Raw genomic sequence first — 21,621 nt, 5'->3', positions numbered from 1 at the left:
AATGTCCCAAATTTCTCAAAATAAAATAGATAAATAAAATGGGTAGGAAAATCTATTTCTTGCTTTTCCCCTGCCCTACGGTCTTAACACCTCATTCGCTATTATGTGGCAGACATGGCCACCCCTGCCACAACCCTTGGCAATGAAGCATCACTTGCCAAGGGTTCCTCAGCACCCTTGTTGCAGCCATAACAAATCTTAAGCTTTTGATTGCAGCCTATAAATTGTAAGTAAAAATGTGAAGGCCAACATCAGATAAATAAATCCCATTGGGCTGGTACATTCCTGGGCAACTTTCTATGATGAGGTCATGTGTTATGTTAGAACCCCCAATGGAGAACATGAATCTTTGCATTTAACTTCGGCGAGATTTTTCTTTTTTTCTTTTTTTTTTCTTTTCTTTTTATTGAATTTCAAATAAACAAAAGAACATTGTTCTGAAATATTTCAGGCTCATTACATAGAGTCTCAAAGAAGTAAAGAATATATAAACTAAAATTACACATACTAATAGCCTGTCTTAAATTTATAAGAATATTGGGAGTCCAATAATGTTCAAAGAGCAGAATCAGAAGAAATTAATCAATATAGCTACACAGTTTGCCTATACTATTACTTATTGCCAATCCCAAACAGAGTCATGTCAGGAGTGAGAGTCCAGGTGTAAGCGTAATTGGTCTGGTTCATTGAAAACATATCTTGAATTTTGAAATATAATTATACATTTTGAAGGAAACTGCAGATGGAACTTTGTCCCTCTTGATACTGCCTCATTTCTCATAGTTAGAAATTTCCTTCTTAATTGGGCGACTTTTGTTATATCTGGAAATGCCCGTATCTGTTGGCCATAGAATTCTTGAGTTTGATTTCTGAATGCCAACCTCAGCACTGAATCTCTTTCTGAAGAAAAAGTAAATGGCACTAATAATACGACTCGAGCGTCTATTATAATTTCTTGAGACATTTCAAGAATCGCTGAAAGATTCATCAGTATTTCATCTATTTGCAAATCATTTCTCACTTCTTTGTTTGTAGGGATATAAAATATCCTGGAAATTGCAGGAATAGCTTGCTCTGGATATTTTAACATGTTCATTAAGTAACTTTTAAATAACTCACGAGGAGACGTCATTTTAGACTTTGGGAAGTTCAAAATTCTCAAATTAGATCTTCTAATATCATTCTCCAGATTTTCCAACTTCCTGTTATATATATTTTCAGATTTTATCAAGTTATCTTGTACCTGTTGTATGTTTTCAACTTTAATTTCCATTTCTTTCACGGTTGTTTCAACACTTTCACCTTATTCTCCAGGCTCTGTACTTTGTTAATATTTTCTTTAACTAATGATGTTAAATCTTTAATACATTTATCCATTGATTTCAATACACCCCATATTTGTTCCAAAGTAATCTTAGATGGTTTTATCAAGGGTTGATCACAAATTACCTTAATCGCCAGCTCTTTTTTTTCCTGGCTCTGCTGGGCCCTTCTCTCCATTATTGCCAAGTTGTTCCTTTGCCCTCGAGCCCGTGGAGCTCTGAAACACTGAGCTCTCCGAAGCAAATGATCCTCCTCCTATGCTTCTCGGGGAATCGAGGCTGGCTGCGGTCGATCTTTCCTTCCGCTCGTTCTTCGGGTCCTCTGTTATCCGGGGAGGCCCGCAAGGAGGCTTGGGTACTACTGGTGCGCCGGGGCTGAGGGATGTCTCCTCTGCCTGTAGGAACTGCGTCTGCTCGTCGTTAGTTTCTCTTGTGGCTTCTCCCTCTGGCCGAGAAAGCATGGGCCCTGCTAGAAGTGACTCGATTGTCGGCTGTTTAGAATCAGAAATAGGCATAGAGAGAATGGTGTCTCTGATTCTTGCCTTTCTTTTGGTGTGAGGCATGTTGAATCCAGAAATTAAGTGACCAGGCAAAGTTTAGGCTTGAATCAGGGATATTCCAGCAGACCGAGTTCCTAGCGTGCATCCTGTGTGGCAGCCATCTTGGACTGCACTCGGGAAGATTTTTCTATAGCGCGATGTGACTTCTCACTGCACTATACTCTTTGTGGGATGATGAAGGACCAGACAATGTGAAAAGCCAAGAATAACCCAGCAATTGCAATGCAATGGCTACTGCCGATGTGCTGTTAATCCCCTAAAAATGGTCACTGCTGACCTCCTAAATAGGACTGCCCTCATGTCTCATCTACCTAATAACCTCACGTCTATGGTTTCTTTGACCTTAACAAGATGTCTGCCACTTGTGTATTGCAGTTTCCTTATCAAGAATAGACTTCCTAAAGGTGGCTGCCTACTAAGCACTCTGAAGTGAGAAAGAAATTGGGGCCAAGCCTGCAGTGAATTTAATGACTGTAGCCCCAGCCTTACCCCTAAGCCCCCCCCCCCCCACCCTCCATTCCATAGCCACCAGGCAACTGGGCCTCTGTTCCCTTTTGCCCTTCTACTGCCTTCTTCCCTTATTCCACCACTCCAAACCCCCTTGCCTTTTGTCACTATCTCCTTCCATTCTTTTCTGTTTCAATGACCCTGTTGGGAGCCATGGAGGGGGGTGGGGAGTGCCCTGTCCGTGTTGTGGCCTTGCTTCTCAGTAAGGTGGGGTGGCTCGGTATCTGTGCTTGTGCCGTACCTGGTAGAGAACTGCTGCTTTTATTTCCTTACCCTCTACAACTGCTACATTCAAAATCCTGTTGTTTAACTGAGGTCCTTCTGATTCTTGGCAGTGGCCATGATTAGTGCCCTGATCTAGTTAGATTTCCTGCCTCCTCTCCTTGTCCTTGGTTGAGAGCCATGTGGGTACACGGCACGCTTCTTTCTTCCTTGCTGTGTAGTACTGGTTTAACACTGTGTATTTCCTTCTCACTATCAGGCCGATACAGAAAGAAACGCAGGAGAGCGGGCACAGGCCAGTGTCCTGTGCGTGCGATACAGTAAATAAAATTATGCTAATTAGGGCCTGCGGTAAAAGGAGGCACTAGGGACACTAGCGCGTCCCTAGCGCCTCGTTTTTGACAGGAGCGGCGGCTGTCAGCGGATTTGACAGCCGACGCTCAATTTTGCCGGCGTCGGTTCTCAAACCTGCTGACAGCCACGGGTTTGGAACCCGGACGCCGGCAAAATTGAGCGTCCGGTTTTCAACCCGCGAGCTGCAGGCTGATTTTAAATGTTTCAATTTTTTTATTTTTAATTATTTTTTACTTTTTGGACCTCTGACTTAATATCGCCATGATATTAAGTCGGAGGGTGTACAGAAAAGCAGTTTTTACTGCTTTTCTGTGCACTTTCCTGGTGCCGAGAGAAATTAGCGCCTACCTTTGGGTAGGCGCTAATTTCTGAAAGTAAAATGTGCGGCTTGGCTGCACATTTTACTTTCTGTATTGCGCGGGAATGACTAATAGGGCCATCAACATGCATTTGCATGTTGCGGGCGCTATTAGTTTCGGGGGGGTTGGACGCACGTTTTCGACGCGCTATTACCCCTTACTGAATAAGGGGTAAAGCTAGAGTGTCGAAAACGTGCGTTCAACTGCGGGTTAACAGTGCGCTCCACCGGAGTGCACTGTACTGTATCGGCCTGTAAGTAACTCATTCTCATCACCAAACTACAGCAATTAGCTAAGGGTTCACAGATCCTTTTCTGGAAAACCAAAATTATATAAAAAGTAAAAATGTTCCCAATCTTACTCCTCCTGTCCACAACCTTAGGACTAAGAGAAAAGCTAGTATTGCAAGGCTTGATTTACTTTCCTTTTCTTTGTCTTAAAAAATAGGGAAATAGCCTTCCTTGCGGCATACATTCACTCTCCTAGCACCTAAAAGCTATTTTCAGGGAGCTTTATTTTCAGTTTTTGTTTTATTTTTCCTTGGAATTTAACAGTGTTTATTATAACAAGAACAGGAAAAATTGGTGGAAAAAATTACATCATTTTTCCAATTAAATATTATTTTTGGTCTTTTTTATATTAAACAAGCCGTTAAGCCCGTTAAAACGGGCTACATTACATTTTTTTTCAGTCCATTTTCAAACACAGCCCCTCTCCCCTCCCCCCCTCTCCCCTCCCCTCCCCTCCCCCCTCACCTCCTCTCCCTTCCCCTCCCCCCTCGCTCCTCCCCTGCCCTCTCTCTCCTCCCCTCCCTCTTCCACTCTCACCCTCCCCTCCCTCCCCTCCCTCTCCTCACCTCCCTCTCCCAATCTCACCCTCCCTAACTCTCACCACCGAGTTCACAGCTCCTCCCCGCCCCGCCCCTCACTTTCACCCTCCCTCCCTCACCACCGAGTTCGCTGCTCCTCGCCGCCCCCTCTCCTCACCACCAACTTTGCTGCTCCTCGCTGCTGCAGCCGCTTCCCTCCCTCCCTCACCACCGAGTTCGCCGCTCCTCGCTGCCGCCGCCGCCCCCTCCCTCCCTCACCACCGAGTTCGCTGCCGCTCCTCATTGTCGCCACCGCCGCTCCTCACCACCAATAGTGCTCCTCACCGCCGCCATGTTTTTTAACAGCTGACGCTCCGCTTGACCGACATGCTCACCCGCACATGCGCGGTAGAGCTGCTCTCTACTGCGCATTTGCGGCACGTCGGTCAAGCTTCATTTATTAGGTTGATTCACAGGGAAAATTAAAGAAAATAAAAACTGAAAATTAAGGTCCCTATCTATCAGGCCAATGCAATATCATGCACGTAAAAAATATGAATCCAGAGTGGGCACACGGTTTTTGAATGAGCGCACATCCAGCTCTCCTGGGGGCTCGATGCAATAGGGCGAATGAGCTGTCGCACTAAAAGGGACGCGTGATGGATAATTTGTGCGTCCCCAGCGCTCTGCATCAGACGCCCAGGAGAACTGGCTGCGCGTCCACAAAAGCCTGGCCAGAGCTCTCTCCCCACCCACTGGCAAGGTTATTCCCGATTGGTCCTTTTCACTGACATATGAAAGTGAATGGACCAATCAGCAGTAAGTGAAGCAGTGAATAAATTAATATTAAACGCCCTGCATGTGCGGGTTTACAAAAGGGGCGCTCAATTTGTCAGCGTCCGTTTTATCCTGCAGCAGCTACTTTGCTGGCACAATGTGCACGGCCCTGAGCATGTATATTGTGGGTGTATGTTGTGCACCCAACAATTTTTTTAAAAAATTCAAGACTTTATTTTGCATGGTGCTGCTTTCTTTGGTTCTTCCTACTTAGTATCATGACAATACTAAGTAGGAGGAAGCACAGAAAAGCAGTTTTTTGTTTCTAAGTTGAGTGTTTGACATGCAGGAAGACTTTCTGCCTGTTCTGGGCAGGTGTAACATTGTTTGTTTAATGTTTTTTTGTATGTTTTATTTTATCTATTTTTATGAATGTAGGATCTATAAATCGCTTAGACCTATTTTGCATTAAGCGATTAATAAATTTTAATAAATGAAATGAAATGGATGGGTTAAAAAGTGGGCCTCAGGCGCACAGGGATTTTTTTTTTGCATCGTGGGGTAATAGCTAATAGCCTACATGGAATTTACACGTGATGAGTGTTATTAGCTAGGCACGAGTTTGGACATGCATTTTGGACGCACTGTTCCCCTTATCGCATCGGGGTTATGGATGCGCGTCCAAGCACTCGTTAACCTGTGTGCTAGGCTCAGTGTATGATATTGCATCGGCCTGTATGTGCCTCCTGCAGCTCACTGCGGGGAAGAGAGAAAAAACTGCTCTATCTCTTTTGCTCGGTCGCTTAACTCCTCCTGTGCTCTCTACATACCACAGCAGGAACAAACCATTTTGACATCCTCTCAAGGGGAAGTTCCTTCATATATAGCAACATCTCTCTATATTGCAAGCATACATGCTGAATAAAAGGGACTCATTTACTAGTAAGAAATCCTATGGCTCCTTACTCCAATATACTTTTCAGTACTGAGCTACAGTTCCTTGTACCCACAAAGATTAGGTGGACTCATTTGCAATAACCAAAAATCATTCTTCATGCTAGAACAAAATTCATTTGCATCTTACAGCTAGTTGGGTCTTGACAAGCAAAAGCACATAACACTGGAAGAATGATTTTAACTTTTTTGGAGATTTAGTTTAGTTTAGAATATTTTGTTACTTGATTTACCACAAGTTCAGGAAAAGCTCAAAGCTGTTTACATTTAAAAAACAAAAATCCATTTTACATAGATATAATATAACATAAAAACTAACACAAGAAAAAAGCATAAAAATGAATAATAATACATAAAATGCATATACATATAGTAATAAAAAGGTTTAAAGTGGATGGATTTGAGAATGAAGGATTTTTGCTTGTATGAAATCTTTGTGAATATTATTGTTTACTTATGGGTTTCTGGGACAAAGTTTTGGCCACAGCAATATAATAGTGCAACCAATATTGCTTATCCCTTCCTTAGATAGGGAGGATAAGAGAAGAATAGGAGGAAACATGGAATCAGGGAAGTGAACACAGGATGGACTGGTGATTTGTGATCCAACTCTGATTGCTAGGCTTCTTTCCACCAATAATCAATTATAAATATTTTTGTTTCTTTAAATAGCGAGAGTGAAAAAGCAAAACAGCAAACCAGGAAGACTGGTGAAGAGAATGATCAGATAGGCAGACAAGAATAGGGAGCTGGGGGAAATAAATATATTTTACAGTCTGCTGCAGTGGTTCCTAACCCCGTCCAGAAGACACATCTAAGCAGTCAGGTTTTTGGGATTGCCGCAATGACTCTGCCCGAGATAGATCAGCAGAGAGTGGAGGCACTGCATGCAAATCTATCTCATGCAGAGTCGTTGTGGTAATCCTGAAAAGCTGAGTGGCCTTAGCTATGCCTAAAGGACAGAGATGGAAACATCGCTCTTCTGCAACCTGTTGAGCTTCATGCCAGGATGTGTTTCCCTAAATGCTATTTTCATTAATTTCTGTGCACATTTTCAGTCATAGGTGTTCACTGAGCGGTGAAGACTTGAATAGACAATGGATATCCCCAAATCCTCAATTACAACCAACAATTTACCATACCAAAGGCCTTTTGAATTACTTGAAGAGCATTGGTAAAACTCCACTGGTGAGTCTTTCTCTTACCTGAACCGCTTTTCTAGATATTCTGGGATAATTAATAAGCTGGAAAAGAGCACTGATAAGCAATCTGTTCTCAAGAAAATATGGGAGCCTGTCTCCCCCCAGGTTATTATATATGCTGAGAGAAACCCTTAGGGGGAGCCAAGCTAGAGGGATAATCCAAGGAAAACTTCCAGAGCAGAGAGGCCATCAGAACAAGAGAATGCCTACAGCTCCCAGGAGTCATAGCGGCACTGAGAGCAGAGGGGAGGGACCTTCCAGACCTTGCACTACTCAGGTGAATCATTGGATGGTTAGGGAGCCCAGGTGCACGTGGATAAAGAAGAGAGCTTGCTAGAAGAGGGGGAGGGGCTGGAGCAGGAAAGGGCTTTCGTAGAGCCAGAGGAACATGTAGAGGAGATGGAGATGTTGCAAACCCCTGAGAGAATTACAGAGGAGATGTGAAGTGCCGGTGGTGGTGACACCCCCCGCCCCCCCCCTCCAGAGGAAGGTACAAGTGGGGAGTTTGCAAATTAAAGACTCTGGGAAGACACTGCTGTGGGTGGATGCAGCTGCAGCTGACAAGAAAGGGGAAGCTATTGTCCAACTGTAGGCTAAAGACGGTGGTGGCAATGGGACCTGGTTCCTCAGAACCAAGCTCACAAGGCACCACAGGGGGAGGGTGGTCTTCATGAAAGAGAGACCGTGATGTGTTTTAGAAGAAAGCTAGTGCTACGTGAAGTTTGCTGTCTTTCCAGGAGAGAGTCTGTGTTACTGTGTTGATTTTCGAATCATAGGGGTCATGCGTGTGAGAAGAAAGTGGGATCTTAATCCCAATTATACATGGAATAGGGGACAAGCCTCTGGAATCCGGAATAGGGCTACTTTGGGAAGGAACAGGGTAAATGCATGCAGTCGTGGCCAGAATCTACTGGGGTACTCTAGAACTTTATTCTTCAAACTGAACTTCCAAGCCAAGCGTGAGATTACCTTGATTCACAGCAGTGACACCCTAGGAAGGAATAGACTAAATGCTAGAAGCTGCTGTGATACTTTAGTACTTTACTCCTTCAAGCTGAACTCCCAAGCCAGGGTGAGATTATCTTGACATGCAGCAGTGACACTTTGGGAAGGAACAGGGTACATTTAGAGATAAAGGCCATAGGCTGTCAGGATACTGAAAAAGCTGCATTTGGAGATCTAACCAATATTCTAGTCTCCCATTCCCCAAATTACCAAGCCAAGAGAACACAGGGGAAGAAACAGGGGCATTTGAGCTCTATAGAAAAGAGCTTACAGGCCAGCCCAGCGATGTGTGACTGCAATAAAGTGCACTCAGCCTACAGCACAGCTTAACGTGACTATAATGTGTGACTTTATATAGGGGCCGATGCAATAAAGTGCACTCAGCCTACAGCACAGCTTAACGTGACTATAATGTGTGACTGTATATAGGGGCCGATGCAATAAAGTGCACTCAGCCTACAGCACAGCTTAACGTGACTATAATGTGTGACTGTATATAGGGGCCGATGCAATAAAGTGCACTCAGCCTACAGCACAGCTTAACGTGATTATAATGTGTGACTGTATATAGGGGCCGATGCAATAAAATGCACTCAGCCTAGAGCACAGCTTAACGAGCGGTTGGACTCACATCCATAATTCCTAATACAATAAGGGGATCAGCGCATTCAAAACACACGGCCAAACAAAGTCGCAGCTAATAGCACTCATCCCATGGAAATGCCATGTAGATGAGGCTAGTAGCTATTACGCAGCAATCCCCGTGCACTCAAGGGACACTTCTTAACCTGTAAAATTGTATGCCTGCCCTGCAGCAGGTATAAAGTTTTCCTGCATGTCAAGGGCTCAGCTTAAAAAGAAAAAAAAAAAATTGCTTTTCTGTGGTTCCTCCTACTGAGAATCGTTGCAATACTAAGTAAGAGGAACCACAGAAAGCAGCACCATGCAAAAAAAAAGAAAAGTCTTGATGTAAAAAAAAAAAATTGAGGGGCACACAGTATACACCCACAATATACAGGCTCTGGGCCGTGTATTTCGTGCGTGCGTATTGTGCCGGTAAAAAAAAACCGGACACAAGTAAATTGAGCGCCAGTTATCCTAACCCCTGCACAGCCACATCTCCTGGGCACCCCATGCCCTGGATGTGCTAGGGACGCACAACTTATCCCCCAGCGCGGCAGCTCTTTGGCTTATTCCATCGGGTGCCCGGGAGAGGTGATTGCGTGCGTATTAAGGAAACGTGCGCCCAGGTTGGTCGCATGGTTTTGGCGCATCCGTAATTGCATCGGCCCGATAGCGAGGCACGCCAATCAGCCCTGGATTTGTCATTAGGCGCCCGTTATGTCTGCGGCTAGGGATGCAGCATGGTTTGGGATGCCAGGCTGGAGGAGCACGGAAGTGAGGGGAGTCTTTCACATGCGGACACAGTTCACATGACGATACAAATGGACATCAAGCTATGGAAACATCCAGTTCTTCATGGCAATTCTCTCTCTCTCTCTCTCATAGGGGCCAATTTTTTTTTTTTTTTTTTAAATTGTCATAAAAAAAATCTGCGCTGAAAATGATTTCATGTTTTTTTAAATTACTGCACTAAAAATTAACTTTATTGCTGTTGTAGTAAGCTAAGGATATGTATAGTCCATGGTAGTTAAAAAAAAATAAAAATAAAATTAAAAATTAAAAAAAGTGAGCTAAGGAAAAAAAAGTGTACACAAATGGTAGTAAATCCCAAAAAAGAGCTAAAACTCCCCCCATGCTCAATAAAACTGCTTCTATATCCTGCATTTTCCAGAAGTCCCATGCTGGCAGGAAGACTTTCAGCATCCTGCATTCCTCTGATGCTAGGCATTAGGGAGCTTTAGGGGGATTCTGGGGTAAGAAGGGAGATGTCAGGTAGGGTTGGGGCAATAACTTTGAGATCAGGTGGGAGGGAGGCATTTCAGACCCGCATTATTTTAGATTGGGCAGTGGTGTGACTGGTCGCTGCATTTTTATTAGACGGGGTAGAATGGGGGATAGGACCCTGTGGAGGGGGGAGGGGGAGGGGGTGTTAGCCCAAGTGGGATGTGTCTGCCCTTTTATTGAGACAAGGAAGCAGGTTGGATGGATGGGGTGCTGTTGGACCCCCCCCCCCCCCCCATTTGTACTGAGGTCAGGTGCAAGGGAGGGGGGATCATCTCCTTGGGGGTGGGGAGGGGGCGGTCTGTAAATGAAAAAGGCTTAGCTGGCTGTTGCCGGTTTTTTGGCACTGTGTTAACTGGTTAGCCCTACGTTTTGGCTCCAAAGTCTGAGGGTCCTAAATCCAGGTGTTGTGGTTGCCACCTGGTTGCAATGAAGATGTCTCCCGCCCCTCCCTTCCACGGCGTGCATCAACATTTCCCTGTTGGTTTTCTTAAGAACAGCAGGTGCACAGGTCCCTGCCTTCAGTGGAGCAAAACTGGGACTGGATCGACATAATCCCGAAATAAATGAAGTCAGCTGGCCACCTTGCAGGCAGCCACATTTTGGCTGCTTCAGATGTAGTTTTATTCGAGTACGTGCACTTTACTCGAGTGAATGGCTTTTGAAAATTGCTACGGTAGTCTGTTACATTGACGAGCATGGCTTCTTTGAAAATTACCTCCTAAGTTTTTGACTGAAAAATCCACTTATTTCCCAGGTGGCCAAAATTTGGCTACCTGTGGCAGGCATTCAGCTCCAAAGTGAATAATTGAATACATTGTCCTTGCAATCAGCTTCATGCGCACAAATTGCCGGAGGATGCTAAAAACGCCAGAAGAAACTGATCCTGCATGGCAGACTTGTAAGTCCTTTCCTCGGTGTATTCAGAGTATTTCCAAAGGCAGGTTTTGAAATGCCCTTCGTTTGATCTTGCTTGGGGAGTGTACAGCAGCAGGGGCTATAAGTGACTCTCTGCCTCCGAAGTCCCTGCAGGGTTTTAGCTTACAATCAGTCGGGTGCTAGGGAGGTTTTACAGTGTTTGGCCCTTCTCCATTGTAAACTGTCAATATTCTCAGGTTAGTAGTGAAAGTATTGATTTCTCAGTCACCCTTACTCTTGGCTTTCAGTACCTGACAAGATGCTGGTAAACTGATTTTTCTCTGTCTTTGAAAAATTCATTGATTTTAGTTTACATGCAGTAAAAGGTATCCTTCTCAGAAAAATAATCATTTTTTTTTTCAGTCTTTGCTGGACTCGACTGACTCATAGCAATGATTTCTCTTAAATGTTATTCATTCTAGTATCTTCCACCTCCATTGCTCTTCGGAAGAAAAGACCGGGAGCTTACCAGACAAAGAACTGTAATACATGTTTTAATGAAAAATGTATGGTTTGCCTTCCAGATGTCTAAAGACAGATGTTGATTTTTTTTTTTTTGCTTATAATTGCTACAATAAAAAAAAGTTAATCTGGCCCATATATACTGTTTATTTAAGCATATTTTTTTTTGATTGATGTAGATGCATATAATACAAAACAGTACAAATCAGGTCCAGATACAGTAGAAATACATTCAATAAAAAACAAATTCACAGATCAGACTTCTGTAAATTTAGTCATTTTGTATAGAGCTATGGCCATGGGACTTTCAGATTGGGCTTATTTGACCAGTTAACATCTCATTTCTTTGTCCATTTGCTGAAGAGTATTAATACATTAACATAAATGTATATGCTTATCTACCCAAAGTGGTAGAAAACCAGAATGAAAGAGTCTCAATCTGCAGAGCTGATGGGCCTATTACTTTTAATTGCGTTATTGCTTATGTTTCTGTATTTATTTATGATGGATCTTTTAGGAGTCGACACCTTTAGAAAATATGCATTCTCTTGGCTAGGATGTCATACATGCTGAAAAATTGGCTGAGCTTATGCATTACATCGCTTTTGCATTTTTCTACGTTTGGGCAGTTTGTACTGAGCTCCATCTGCCATTTAAAATTAAAACCCGCGTAAACTTGACTAAAAGTCCTACTGGACATCTGCTTTCAGTACGAAAGAAGACAAATTCCGAAATATGATGCGTGCACGTATAAAAACCGATATGCTACAAATCTTGTACAAATCAAGAACTAACAGCGGTATACCAATTTGAGGGACTATTTTTTGTGTTTGTCTAGAGCAGAAGAAAGTCTTTAAACATCTCTCTTACATTCTTCTTCCTAGGTGTTCTGTGACTATCATGGTCATTCCCAGAAGAAAAATGTCTTCTTCTATGGCTGTAGCATTAAGGAGACTTTGTTGCAGGCTGGGTGTGTAGTGGACCCATCAGTTCTCATGGAAGATATGGGCTACAGGGTGAGGTTCTGCTGAGTGGACACATTTCTCTAAACAAATTGCAAAAAGGGATTGCATTAGCACAAGTTTGAAACTTGTGAGAAATAGCACACTACTTACCAAGACTTCAGTGTTTAGCTACAAATCTTTCACACAAATTCATAATTAAAATATAAGAGTGACCCTAACAGGGCAAAAAGGCATTTGGCAGGCCTTGAACTGGTATCTGCCTGGTTAAAGTCTGGAGCCCTGCTAACTTAAAATAGGGCAACCTCAGATCTGTATTAGCCTGGGACATGTACTGTGATCCTGCAGAGAAATACAGGGGCCCTGATTCAGATGGTGGGGGGGAGGATAGTGACATATGAAGAGGTGTTGGGGGGGGGGGGGGGGTGACAGGAAATATTAATATTTGGTGGATTTAGCGGGGAAGGAGGTGGGAGGGCTGGATGGTCAGGCTGGACCTGGTGCCAATTTCAGATTTATTTTTATAATTTAAAGGGTTCAGGGGCCCTGGCTAGCAGAGGATGGGGGTTCTGACTTTTTTGGGAGGGAAGAAATCAGACTGGAAGGCCTGAGACTGGGTTTTTTTTCTTGTTTTTTTTACATTTTTTTAAAGGATTGCCAAGTAACTGAATATCTTTTGCAGATATCCAATTAAGTGGCAGGTTATTTGGCCTTACAAGGACAGATAACTTTAGGTCTAACTAGCCATATTCAAAGCCTGGCTGGTTAGGGTTAAAGTTATCTGGCTATATTCAACTGGATAATTTTAGGATAGCATATTCAGTGAACGTTTATCCTGCTGAATATATGGAACAAGTTATCTGTCTAAAGTTAGCCGGATAACTTATCCACTACCACCACCAGCTTATTGGGAATTGACATCCACATGTATGTTTAAGACTGTTCCTAAGGGATTGTGTGCTTATATATAGCACCCTATAATGGCAGCAAATTCAAGAACTACAACAACAGAATCAATGCCTACAGCAGAGATACCAAGCCCAAGCACAGACCATCGAAACTTGATGCCAGCAGCTTGAAGGCATGGTTCAGAGGAATTATCCAGGCCCCCCACTCTTTACCACCAGAATACTTTGGGAGCGGGGAACATTACCGAGGGTCCCTATATCACTGAAACCTTCACTTCAGGTTGCATCCAGAGCATTTCCAGGAAGCAAATGTATTGAAATGGACTACTTCCTTCATAGATCAAAACCAGCACTTTGACCTGGGAGAGATTTCATAATACATTTCAGTGAAAGTTCTCAGATCCACATAAGATCCATTGTGTAGAGCGGAGCCTTTACAGCTGAAACAAGGCAGATGTTTGGTCCTTGCCTATGCAACCAACTTCAGTCTGAAATGAGCGAGCCCTGTGGCATCAGTTTCTCTTGGGTTTATGTGAAGAAATAAGAGATGGCCTGGGTAGAGCTATCCACGTTCCTGGAGGAACTGGTTAATATGAATGACTGGTTAAGGAGAGCAAAGAGATAATCCTTCTACATGTAACTACTTGTCTTATTCCCCCAAAGAGAATACCACTGAGCGTATGCAAGTAGATGCAACTTGCTCCTGGCAGCCGGGCTTGGGGAAAGAAACATTGTCCATGACGCTGGTGCCTGTGGTGTGGGGGGTCATGAGCAGTTCATGGTGGAATATCCCCAATAAGAAGTGGTGTCATCTGGAATAAAGGATCCTGGACCCAAGGTGGCAAAAGAGCTGGTTCAGTTTAGAGGAATGTAGACAAAGGTGACTTGGTAGGAAGAATTGCCACAATGGTGCAAACAAAGTGCCTAGAGTGTGGACACGGGATTGGCTCCAAGAACATGAGTTCAGAGAAAAACTCCATCAAATCTTTACCTCCCAAATGAGTCAAATTGTGAGCACCATTAATTCCAAACTGGACATGGCAGTGAAGTCTGAGATATCCCATCTGAGCGAGGAACTTGTTCATCTCCAAAGAGACATGGCAAACTAGAGGGAAAGAGCAAGATCTTCAGGAGACAACCCAGGGGATAATTTGATGAGTAACCATGGGTAGCTCCTTTGATTACAGTCTACCTAGGGAGAATACCCAGAGAATCCTCACAACTAAGATTTCTGCTCCCCAAAGAAAGAAGGGGAATAGTCACTAGCAATGGGCCACCATCTACCTACAGTAGCGGCCATGACCTCATATTAAAAGAATCCTAAGTCCTGCCCTCAGGAGGGAAGTTTTAAAAATAGCAGTCCCAATATAGGAGCTGAGACACAGGGTGGGTCTATGAGGTACCTGGAGATTACACCTGGAGGGGGAGTGAAGTCAGAGCAAAAAGGAATTTAGTAGGCCTTGAATTGGGTTCTTCCCAATTGAAGATTGGTGCCCTGCTAGTGAAGTGATAGAATGACTTAAAGTGAAGCACCCTCAGACCTGTGTTAGCATGGGACATGGCCCCAACCCTGAGAATCTGGATTGGTCCTTGGGGGGGGAATGCAAAAGAGGTTTCTGGGAAAGGCCCAGTGTATGGGCAACTTAATGGCTGAGGGCTGTATAGTAGGGTCAGAGGGCAAAGCTCTGTAGCTGCAGGGTAAGCCTAGATTCTGAATGGGGAATACCAGTGAAGTAACTTGGTATGACCAGATTTGGACAATACACCCGCAGTGAGAGAGAGACTGCTGTGTGACTTGTAAAGGAAACCGGTGTCTGTAAATAAAACTTGAATGTGAAGGAGAACTGCGTTTATGTCCGGGAGGGGTCCTAGCCTGATGGGGGCTGAGCAGCATGCATGGGTGCCACGTGTAACTGGGTGCCCGCTGCATTACATGGGAGGTGGCGCACTAATGTCCTTCGCCCACTTGGTTCATATGGGGGAGCCAGCCAAACCACTGGCATTCTGGATGCAAACTCTTAAGGAATTTCCTTAGCAGATATAAATACCAAAGTGGAAACAAGGTTTTCGAGGACGTGTGATTTGTATGGGGGAAGGCGGAGGCTAAGAGAGATGCATAAAAAAAGTAGCTGGGATGCTTTGGGGGTTGAAGTTAAAATCTAAAATAAATATAGTAAGATTCATATATTGCCACATGCTTATGCAACCCTTTTCTGTATCTGTTGCCCCGTCTCTAATGCATACACATACATTTTTCTATGTAATTGCAGTTGGGCATACTTTGCATATGTACAGATCAAAGCATATAGATTCCATGAGTGCTTGAGATTGACACTTGCCTGGGAGAGTGCCAGGAGTACGTTTAATTATATTGAACAGAATTAAATGAGTTTTGAAAAGTACATAGGAAGAGGATGAGTATGGTGGCAGGATCTGCAGCAATATATGAGTCTTGCTATATTTTGGGGGATTTTAGCTTCAGTCAGCATCTCAGACACTTTTTTTGCTTGTTTTTTTAATGTTTCTCTCTCCCGTATCCCAGCCTCTCCCTCCCTAGAACCAATCGTACCCCTCCTAGAAATCTGTTTCTCCATTGATATTTTCATTTCCAAAGGAAACGCCTTAATAGTTTGCAGTCAGTATGGTGAGTCAGGTGAATGAATGTAAGATGTGCTCTCATTTTACAGAGATTTTGTATATTTTTAAAAGTTTCCAACTTGTGCTAATTCAACCCTATTTTTTTTTTTTTACCTGTTACCATGTGTTCAGGATCTGTCAAACAATTTGAAAACTTGTAATGAGTCTGAGTAGAGATGTTTAGTTTTTTCCATTTAATTTTTATTTTTTTCAGCATTTATTTTGTTTAATATTTATTTTATTTTGTTTTTTGTTACTGAGCCAAAATAAACATTTTAAATAAAAAAAAAAAAAAATCACAAAGAAACATCCACTCTGCCCTCTAGCCCTGCTTATCCCATCCAGAGGATTTGAAGGGGAAAAGGGGCAGGGGTGATCCTCCGTGCTCCTGCCCTGCTGGCTCCTAGGGCCAGCTGGTGGCTCAGTTTTATGGTCATATTGCTTCGTGGCTTTATTAGTTTATGCCGTAAAACAATTTATCCCCGGTCAGCCCCAAGACCAGTGACATCTTTAAAGCACAGCCCGTGGGGCAAGAGCACCTTGGCCTGCTACTTTCTCCGATCAAACCCCTCCCCAATGGGGTAAGAGGAGCTGGAGGTGCTGTGGGAGGCCGAGGGAAATAGTGCATGCTATTTGCTAGTCCACACTATTTACCAAAATGAAAAATATGAATAATCTGATTTTTTTTTTTCAGAATGAGTCTATTTTTTGGTTTGGTTTGGACTCATTCATCACATTTTACATATATGCACATCCCTAGGTCCCAATATATAGCAGACTGCAGCAGGAGGAAGGGGTGTGGAGCATGCATTGGGATAAGCAGGTTTCATCCCATCTCCTGTATGCATAGTATGTTGTGGGACCAATTATAAGCTTCCAAAGTTTAAGCTAAAAGCAGTTTTGTATTTAAATGAAAGGGATTTATGAGGGTGTGCTCCTTTTCTTGTATTTGATTCTTTACGTTGTTTTATACTATGCTGCAAAACACTACTCTGCTATTTGTTGCTTTACTATAACCCAAAGAAACACTTAAAATTTATGCAGAATTTCCTGGAAGAGTTGTTCAAATGATTTCCTTATGGCACTTATTGAGCCATATTTAGGGCAATTTTCAAACTGCCCACATTGTGCAAAGTCTGCAGATACGTTTAGACTTGATGCCTTTGCACTGATTTTCAAAGGAAAAATGGGTGTGTATTTACTTTGAAAATTGCCCCAGTGGAAAGGTGCCCCCAGAGATTTGTATCCACTTTTTCTGTGCCTACTTTTTTTTTCTGGCCAAAAACATGCATGCAGTGTTCTCTCTTGGTCTAATCCCACCCCGGGGAATGACCCTACTACAATATGGGTAAAAGTTTGTGCCTCATGGAATTATGAACTTTTTTTTACTCAAATACATGCTGGGTGACTTTCTGATAGGTGATTTTTCATGCATAATTTCTTTTTTTTTTAAACTGTGGAAATACCTTTGAAACTTGTCCTCCATATGGTCTCTACACATGCATATATTCATATTCTTTTTTTTTTTTTTTAAATTTTTGATGCCTTGCTATAGGTTCTTCCAAAACTCCTAGATAAAATTGCACCTGCATTCTCTATGAGCAGTAGCAGCTTTCTTGTGGAGAAGTCACGAGAGTCAACAGCACGGGTAGTGGTATGGCGGGAGATTGGTGTGTTAAGAAGTTACACTATGGAGAGCACCTATAGCAGCTGTAACCAGGGCATTTACAAAGTGAGTAGACCTATTCAAAGTTCTTAATTTCCCTTACTCAGTAGAGTTATAGACCAGTAAAGTATATGAAAATAAATGGCAAGGGCTGGATATGGCTTTCATAAGTCTGCAGCAATGAAGTTCAATAACAATTCTGATGAAAATGCAACATGGAAGGTGAAGGAAGCCTGAGTCAGTAAAGCATGGTAACTTACTAATGTTAACACAGGTAATTGTATTTAATGTGTCAGCCCCATTGGATATAATGAAACCTGCAGCAATTAATGCTTGTTAACCTGCATTTACAGGAGAGCGAGCTAACATAAATCTGTAGGGTAGATTTAGATTATAGGTGATTAGCAGATTTAACTGACAATCTTTAGGTATTCAATAGGTTTTAAGGGAGCATAAGCTTAACTTTTTATGAGGTAGTCAACTTTTTGTTTAGCAGTATAAGTATACAAGATTTAATGCATTAAATATAGTTTTTAAGATTCTAATTTTTACAGAGCAAAGCATTGTTGTGTAAAATAAGCATAAACTCATGCATTATCTATACACCAACCTGTACTTGACAAATATGCAATGCCAAACTAATTAACCCAGCTGAAAGATTAAGCCAGTGTTATCTCGCCCTTAGCTGTTGGTGGGTTGCACATGCCGAGATCCCAGTCCTGTCTTTTATAGCATGGCTTGGGGGAATCCAGCAACACCCTCGCAAGCAATTGAGAGGTTGTCCTCTGTCTCAAGGAAAATAGAACCCAGAGGTCTCACAGATATATCTGTGAGGTGTGATGGCAGTAACAGGGTGAAGAACGACTTGGCTTGCCCAGGTTCTAGCAAGGGAAAAGTTGGCAAGTATGACAAGGAAGTTCATCAAAGATTAATGGAGCAGGCTATGCTTGAGCAAAGAACTTAGTCTTAAGCTTGATAATTCACTGGTATAGTGAACTGCAACAGTTACATTTCTGGGGAAGAAACATCCACGGTCTGTGTAGTTCGGAGTCCTTTTTCTCTGTTCAGAACTTCATTGCATATTTGGTTGATCTTGATTGGATGTTGCCATCATTTATGGACACAAGATTGGAGGGATACTGATGACATCTTCAAAGTCCAATGTATGTGAATATTCTCACTGCTGGAAATGAGGTTCATCAGCAGAAAGTTTCTGAATCATACCTGCTTTATAGCTGGTTTCAAGGCTAAATGCAAAGTTTCTACCAAGGACGTGCTCAGCAGTTCATGTGTCAGAGATGTATTAGAGAGGTATCTGATAGGGAAAATCAATTGCAGTTCCTTCTACTCTGTGTGATTCACGGTCTCATATGGAGTCATCAAGATCATCATGTGGCTGAAGGCTCCAATTTTGTATTGCTCAGGTCTGCACTTTGGTTCCATATGTGTGCACAGCTGCAGGCTTGTGTTCAATTATGCACATTCTTGTTTCAAGTGACTGACTTTTATCCTACAAATCTACCTCTTAAGGCTTTGTTCAGTCGAGATTTTATTTCATAGGCTCAGAATGGGAAGCAATCCTACAGAGTGAATTATCAAAGGCATAAAAGTAGTATAGATCACAGCAATTTTCAAAAGCCCATTTACTTGTGTAAATCCTTTTGAAAATCACCTCCTAAGTGTATAAGGCCCATGGTGATTACTGTAGTGAACTTTCTAGAAATAAGTATAAAAACAGTGTCAAATCAGCATTATCTGTAATGCAGACTTGGTAAGAATGGTATTATGAAGAAATTGCAAAGTAAATCATTTATAGTTACTTCAAGTAAATGAGAACATGCATCACTGACTATTTTACCATGCTATTAATGAAATTACAAAGAGTGGGCCACAGTATGGAATGGCCTGTCAATGGACACGTCCATCTTTGATAAGCTAGTGAAGTCATAAATTAATCTGATAAAAAAAAAAATGCCCAGCCTTCCTTGAAGATTTATTTCAACATTTTTAATTTAATAGATGTAACACATTTTGAACTGTGTAGTTTTCCTCCAATATAGCTGAATAATTCATCATAATCTAAGACAGTAAGTTAGAGGTCCTTAAGTGATTTTTACATTTGGGGTTTTCTGGAAGAGGAAATCTTTTTTAAATAACATTTTTTTTGGACTATAATGAGTGCATTGAGCTATGAAGTAGTAAAGAAACCTTCACTGGGAATGAGTTGAGGAGAATGATTTGCCAGAGTCCCTGCTGACATCAGAACGTGATTCTTCTATGGTAACCTGCCCAGTTTTGTGTATACGTCCAATAGCCAGAGGATAATATACCCCAGATGTAAATTTCATTTCTCATTCATTATAGCGTAGAAACTTTTCTAGCCCCTTTGCTTAAGGATACTTTAAAAAAATAGTTCTAGTTTTAGTTACTAGCAGATAGAGATGTGAATCGTGTGCCAGATCGTCTTAACGATCAGATTCAGCTGGGGGGGGGGGGAGGAATCTGATCGTTAAGATATGTGAATTGGAATCGTTTCCGATTCCAATTCACATCGCTAATTTTTTTTTTTAGGGAGGCCCGCGTCGCTAAAAAAAACAAACCCCACCCGACCCGTTAAATCGACCCCACCCTCCTGATCCCCCCCAAAACCTTTTAAAATTACCTGGTGGTCCAGGGGGGCCTCTGGGAGAGATCCAGGAGGGCCTCGGGGAGAGGAGAGATCCAGGGGGGCCTCGGGGAGAGATTTCCCATTCCCAGGCATCAGCTGTTCTAAAAAAAAAATGGCGCCGATGCCCCTTTGCCCTTACCATGTGACAGGGTATCCGTGCCATTGGCCGGCCCCTGTCACATGGTAGGAGCACTGGATGGCCGGTGCCATCTTTAAAGATGGCGCCGGCCATCTTTACTCATCAGCCCCTATTATAATATTTAACGAACAGGAAATCTCTCCCCGAGGCCCCCCTGGACCACCAGGTAATTTTAAAAGGTTTTGGGGGTGGGTCGGGTGGGTGGGGTCGATTTAAAGGGTCGGGTGGGTTGTTTTTTTATCGGGCCATCGGCGCCATTTTAATTAGTGGCAGCCAAAATGGCGCCGTTGGCCCGAGAGCGGGAGATTGCGCCAGGACCCCCCCCCCCCACTGGACTACCAGGTAATTTAACATTTTGGGGGGTTCAGGAGGGTGGGGGAGGGTAAGGAATTGGTTTTAAAGGGTCGGGGTGGGTTTAGGGGTTGTTTTGGTGTGCCGGTTTTCCCGCCCTCCCCCAAATAATTCCCGTGCCCTATTTAACGATACAATACAAATGCCCCTGACGATAAATCGGGTGCATTTGTATTGTATCGTGCACTCTAACGATTTAGGATGATTTTAAAATTATCTGACGATAATTTTAATCGTTCAAAAACGATTCACATCCCTACTAGCAGATGCAGTTCTTACTTTCTAGGACTGAACTAGGATGACCCTTCAGATGAAATTTATTTCAGATTGTGTAGAAGACTAAATGCCATCATCTTGAGGTGACCGATTAAAAACATGATCTTCTAGTTTCTTTTCTGAAGTTCGTGAAATTAACTTTCTCAGCTTTTAGCAGCTATTATTGTAAAACTGATAGGTACTGCGTGATGCACAACAGAGCACTACTGTGGTGATATGGTGTGGTACACACAATGGGGTAGATTTCATAAACTTGCGCAAACGCGTACTTTTGTTCGCGCACCAGGTGCGAACAAGAGTACGCGGGATTTTAATAGATTCGCGCGTAGCCACACGAATCCATTAAAATCCGGGCTCGGCGCGCGCAAGGCTGCCCAAAATTGGCTGCCTGCGTGCGCCGAGCCGCGCAGCCTGCCTTTGTTCCCTCCGAGGCCGCTCCGAAATTGGAGCAGCCTCGGAGGGAACTTTCCTTCCGCCTCCCCCCACCCCCCGGCCCTACCTAAATCCCCCCCCTACCTCTGTCGCGAAAGTTATGCCTGCTTGAGGCAGGCGTAACTTTGCGCATGCCGGGCCGGCTGCCGCGTGCCATGTTCCAGTCCGGGGGCTGGTCCGGAGGCCGCGGCCACGCCCCCGGGCCGAAACCACGCCCGCGGCGCCGC

General features: G+C 43.2%; 1 protein-coding gene across 6 annotated transcripts in view; it reads left to right on the top strand.

Annotated features, from left to right (window-relative positions):
* The window catches only part of AGBL1 (ATP/GTP binding protein like 1), a 712,193-nt gene that overhangs the window by 227,989 nt on the left and 462,583 nt on the right, over positions 1-21,621 (top strand). For 4 of the 6 annotated variants that reach the window (XM_029574654.1, XM_029574650.1, XM_029574651.1 and 1 more), the window contains exons 19-21: positions 6,922-7,051; positions 12,240-12,371; positions 17,418-17,594. In XM_029574654.1, coding sequence (XP_029430514.1) covers positions 6,922-7,051; positions 12,240-12,371; positions 17,418-17,594 — 439 coding nt within the window. Of the gene's footprint in view, positions 1-6,921; positions 7,052-11,256; positions 11,355-12,239; positions 12,372-17,417; positions 17,595-21,621 lie in introns of those variants that run through there. The other 2 variants (XM_029574652.1, XM_029574655.1) reach the window with 2 other exon arrangements.

This window comes from Rhinatrema bivittatum, chromosome 13, assembly GCF_901001135.1.
Source record: "Rhinatrema bivittatum chromosome 13, aRhiBiv1.1, whole genome shotgun sequence".
Classification (NCBI taxonomy): Eukaryota; Metazoa; Chordata; class Amphibia; order Gymnophiona; family Rhinatrematidae; genus Rhinatrema; species Rhinatrema bivittatum.
Note: the sequence above shows the minus strand (reverse complement) of the source record. Positions and strands in the feature narration are given on the sequence as shown.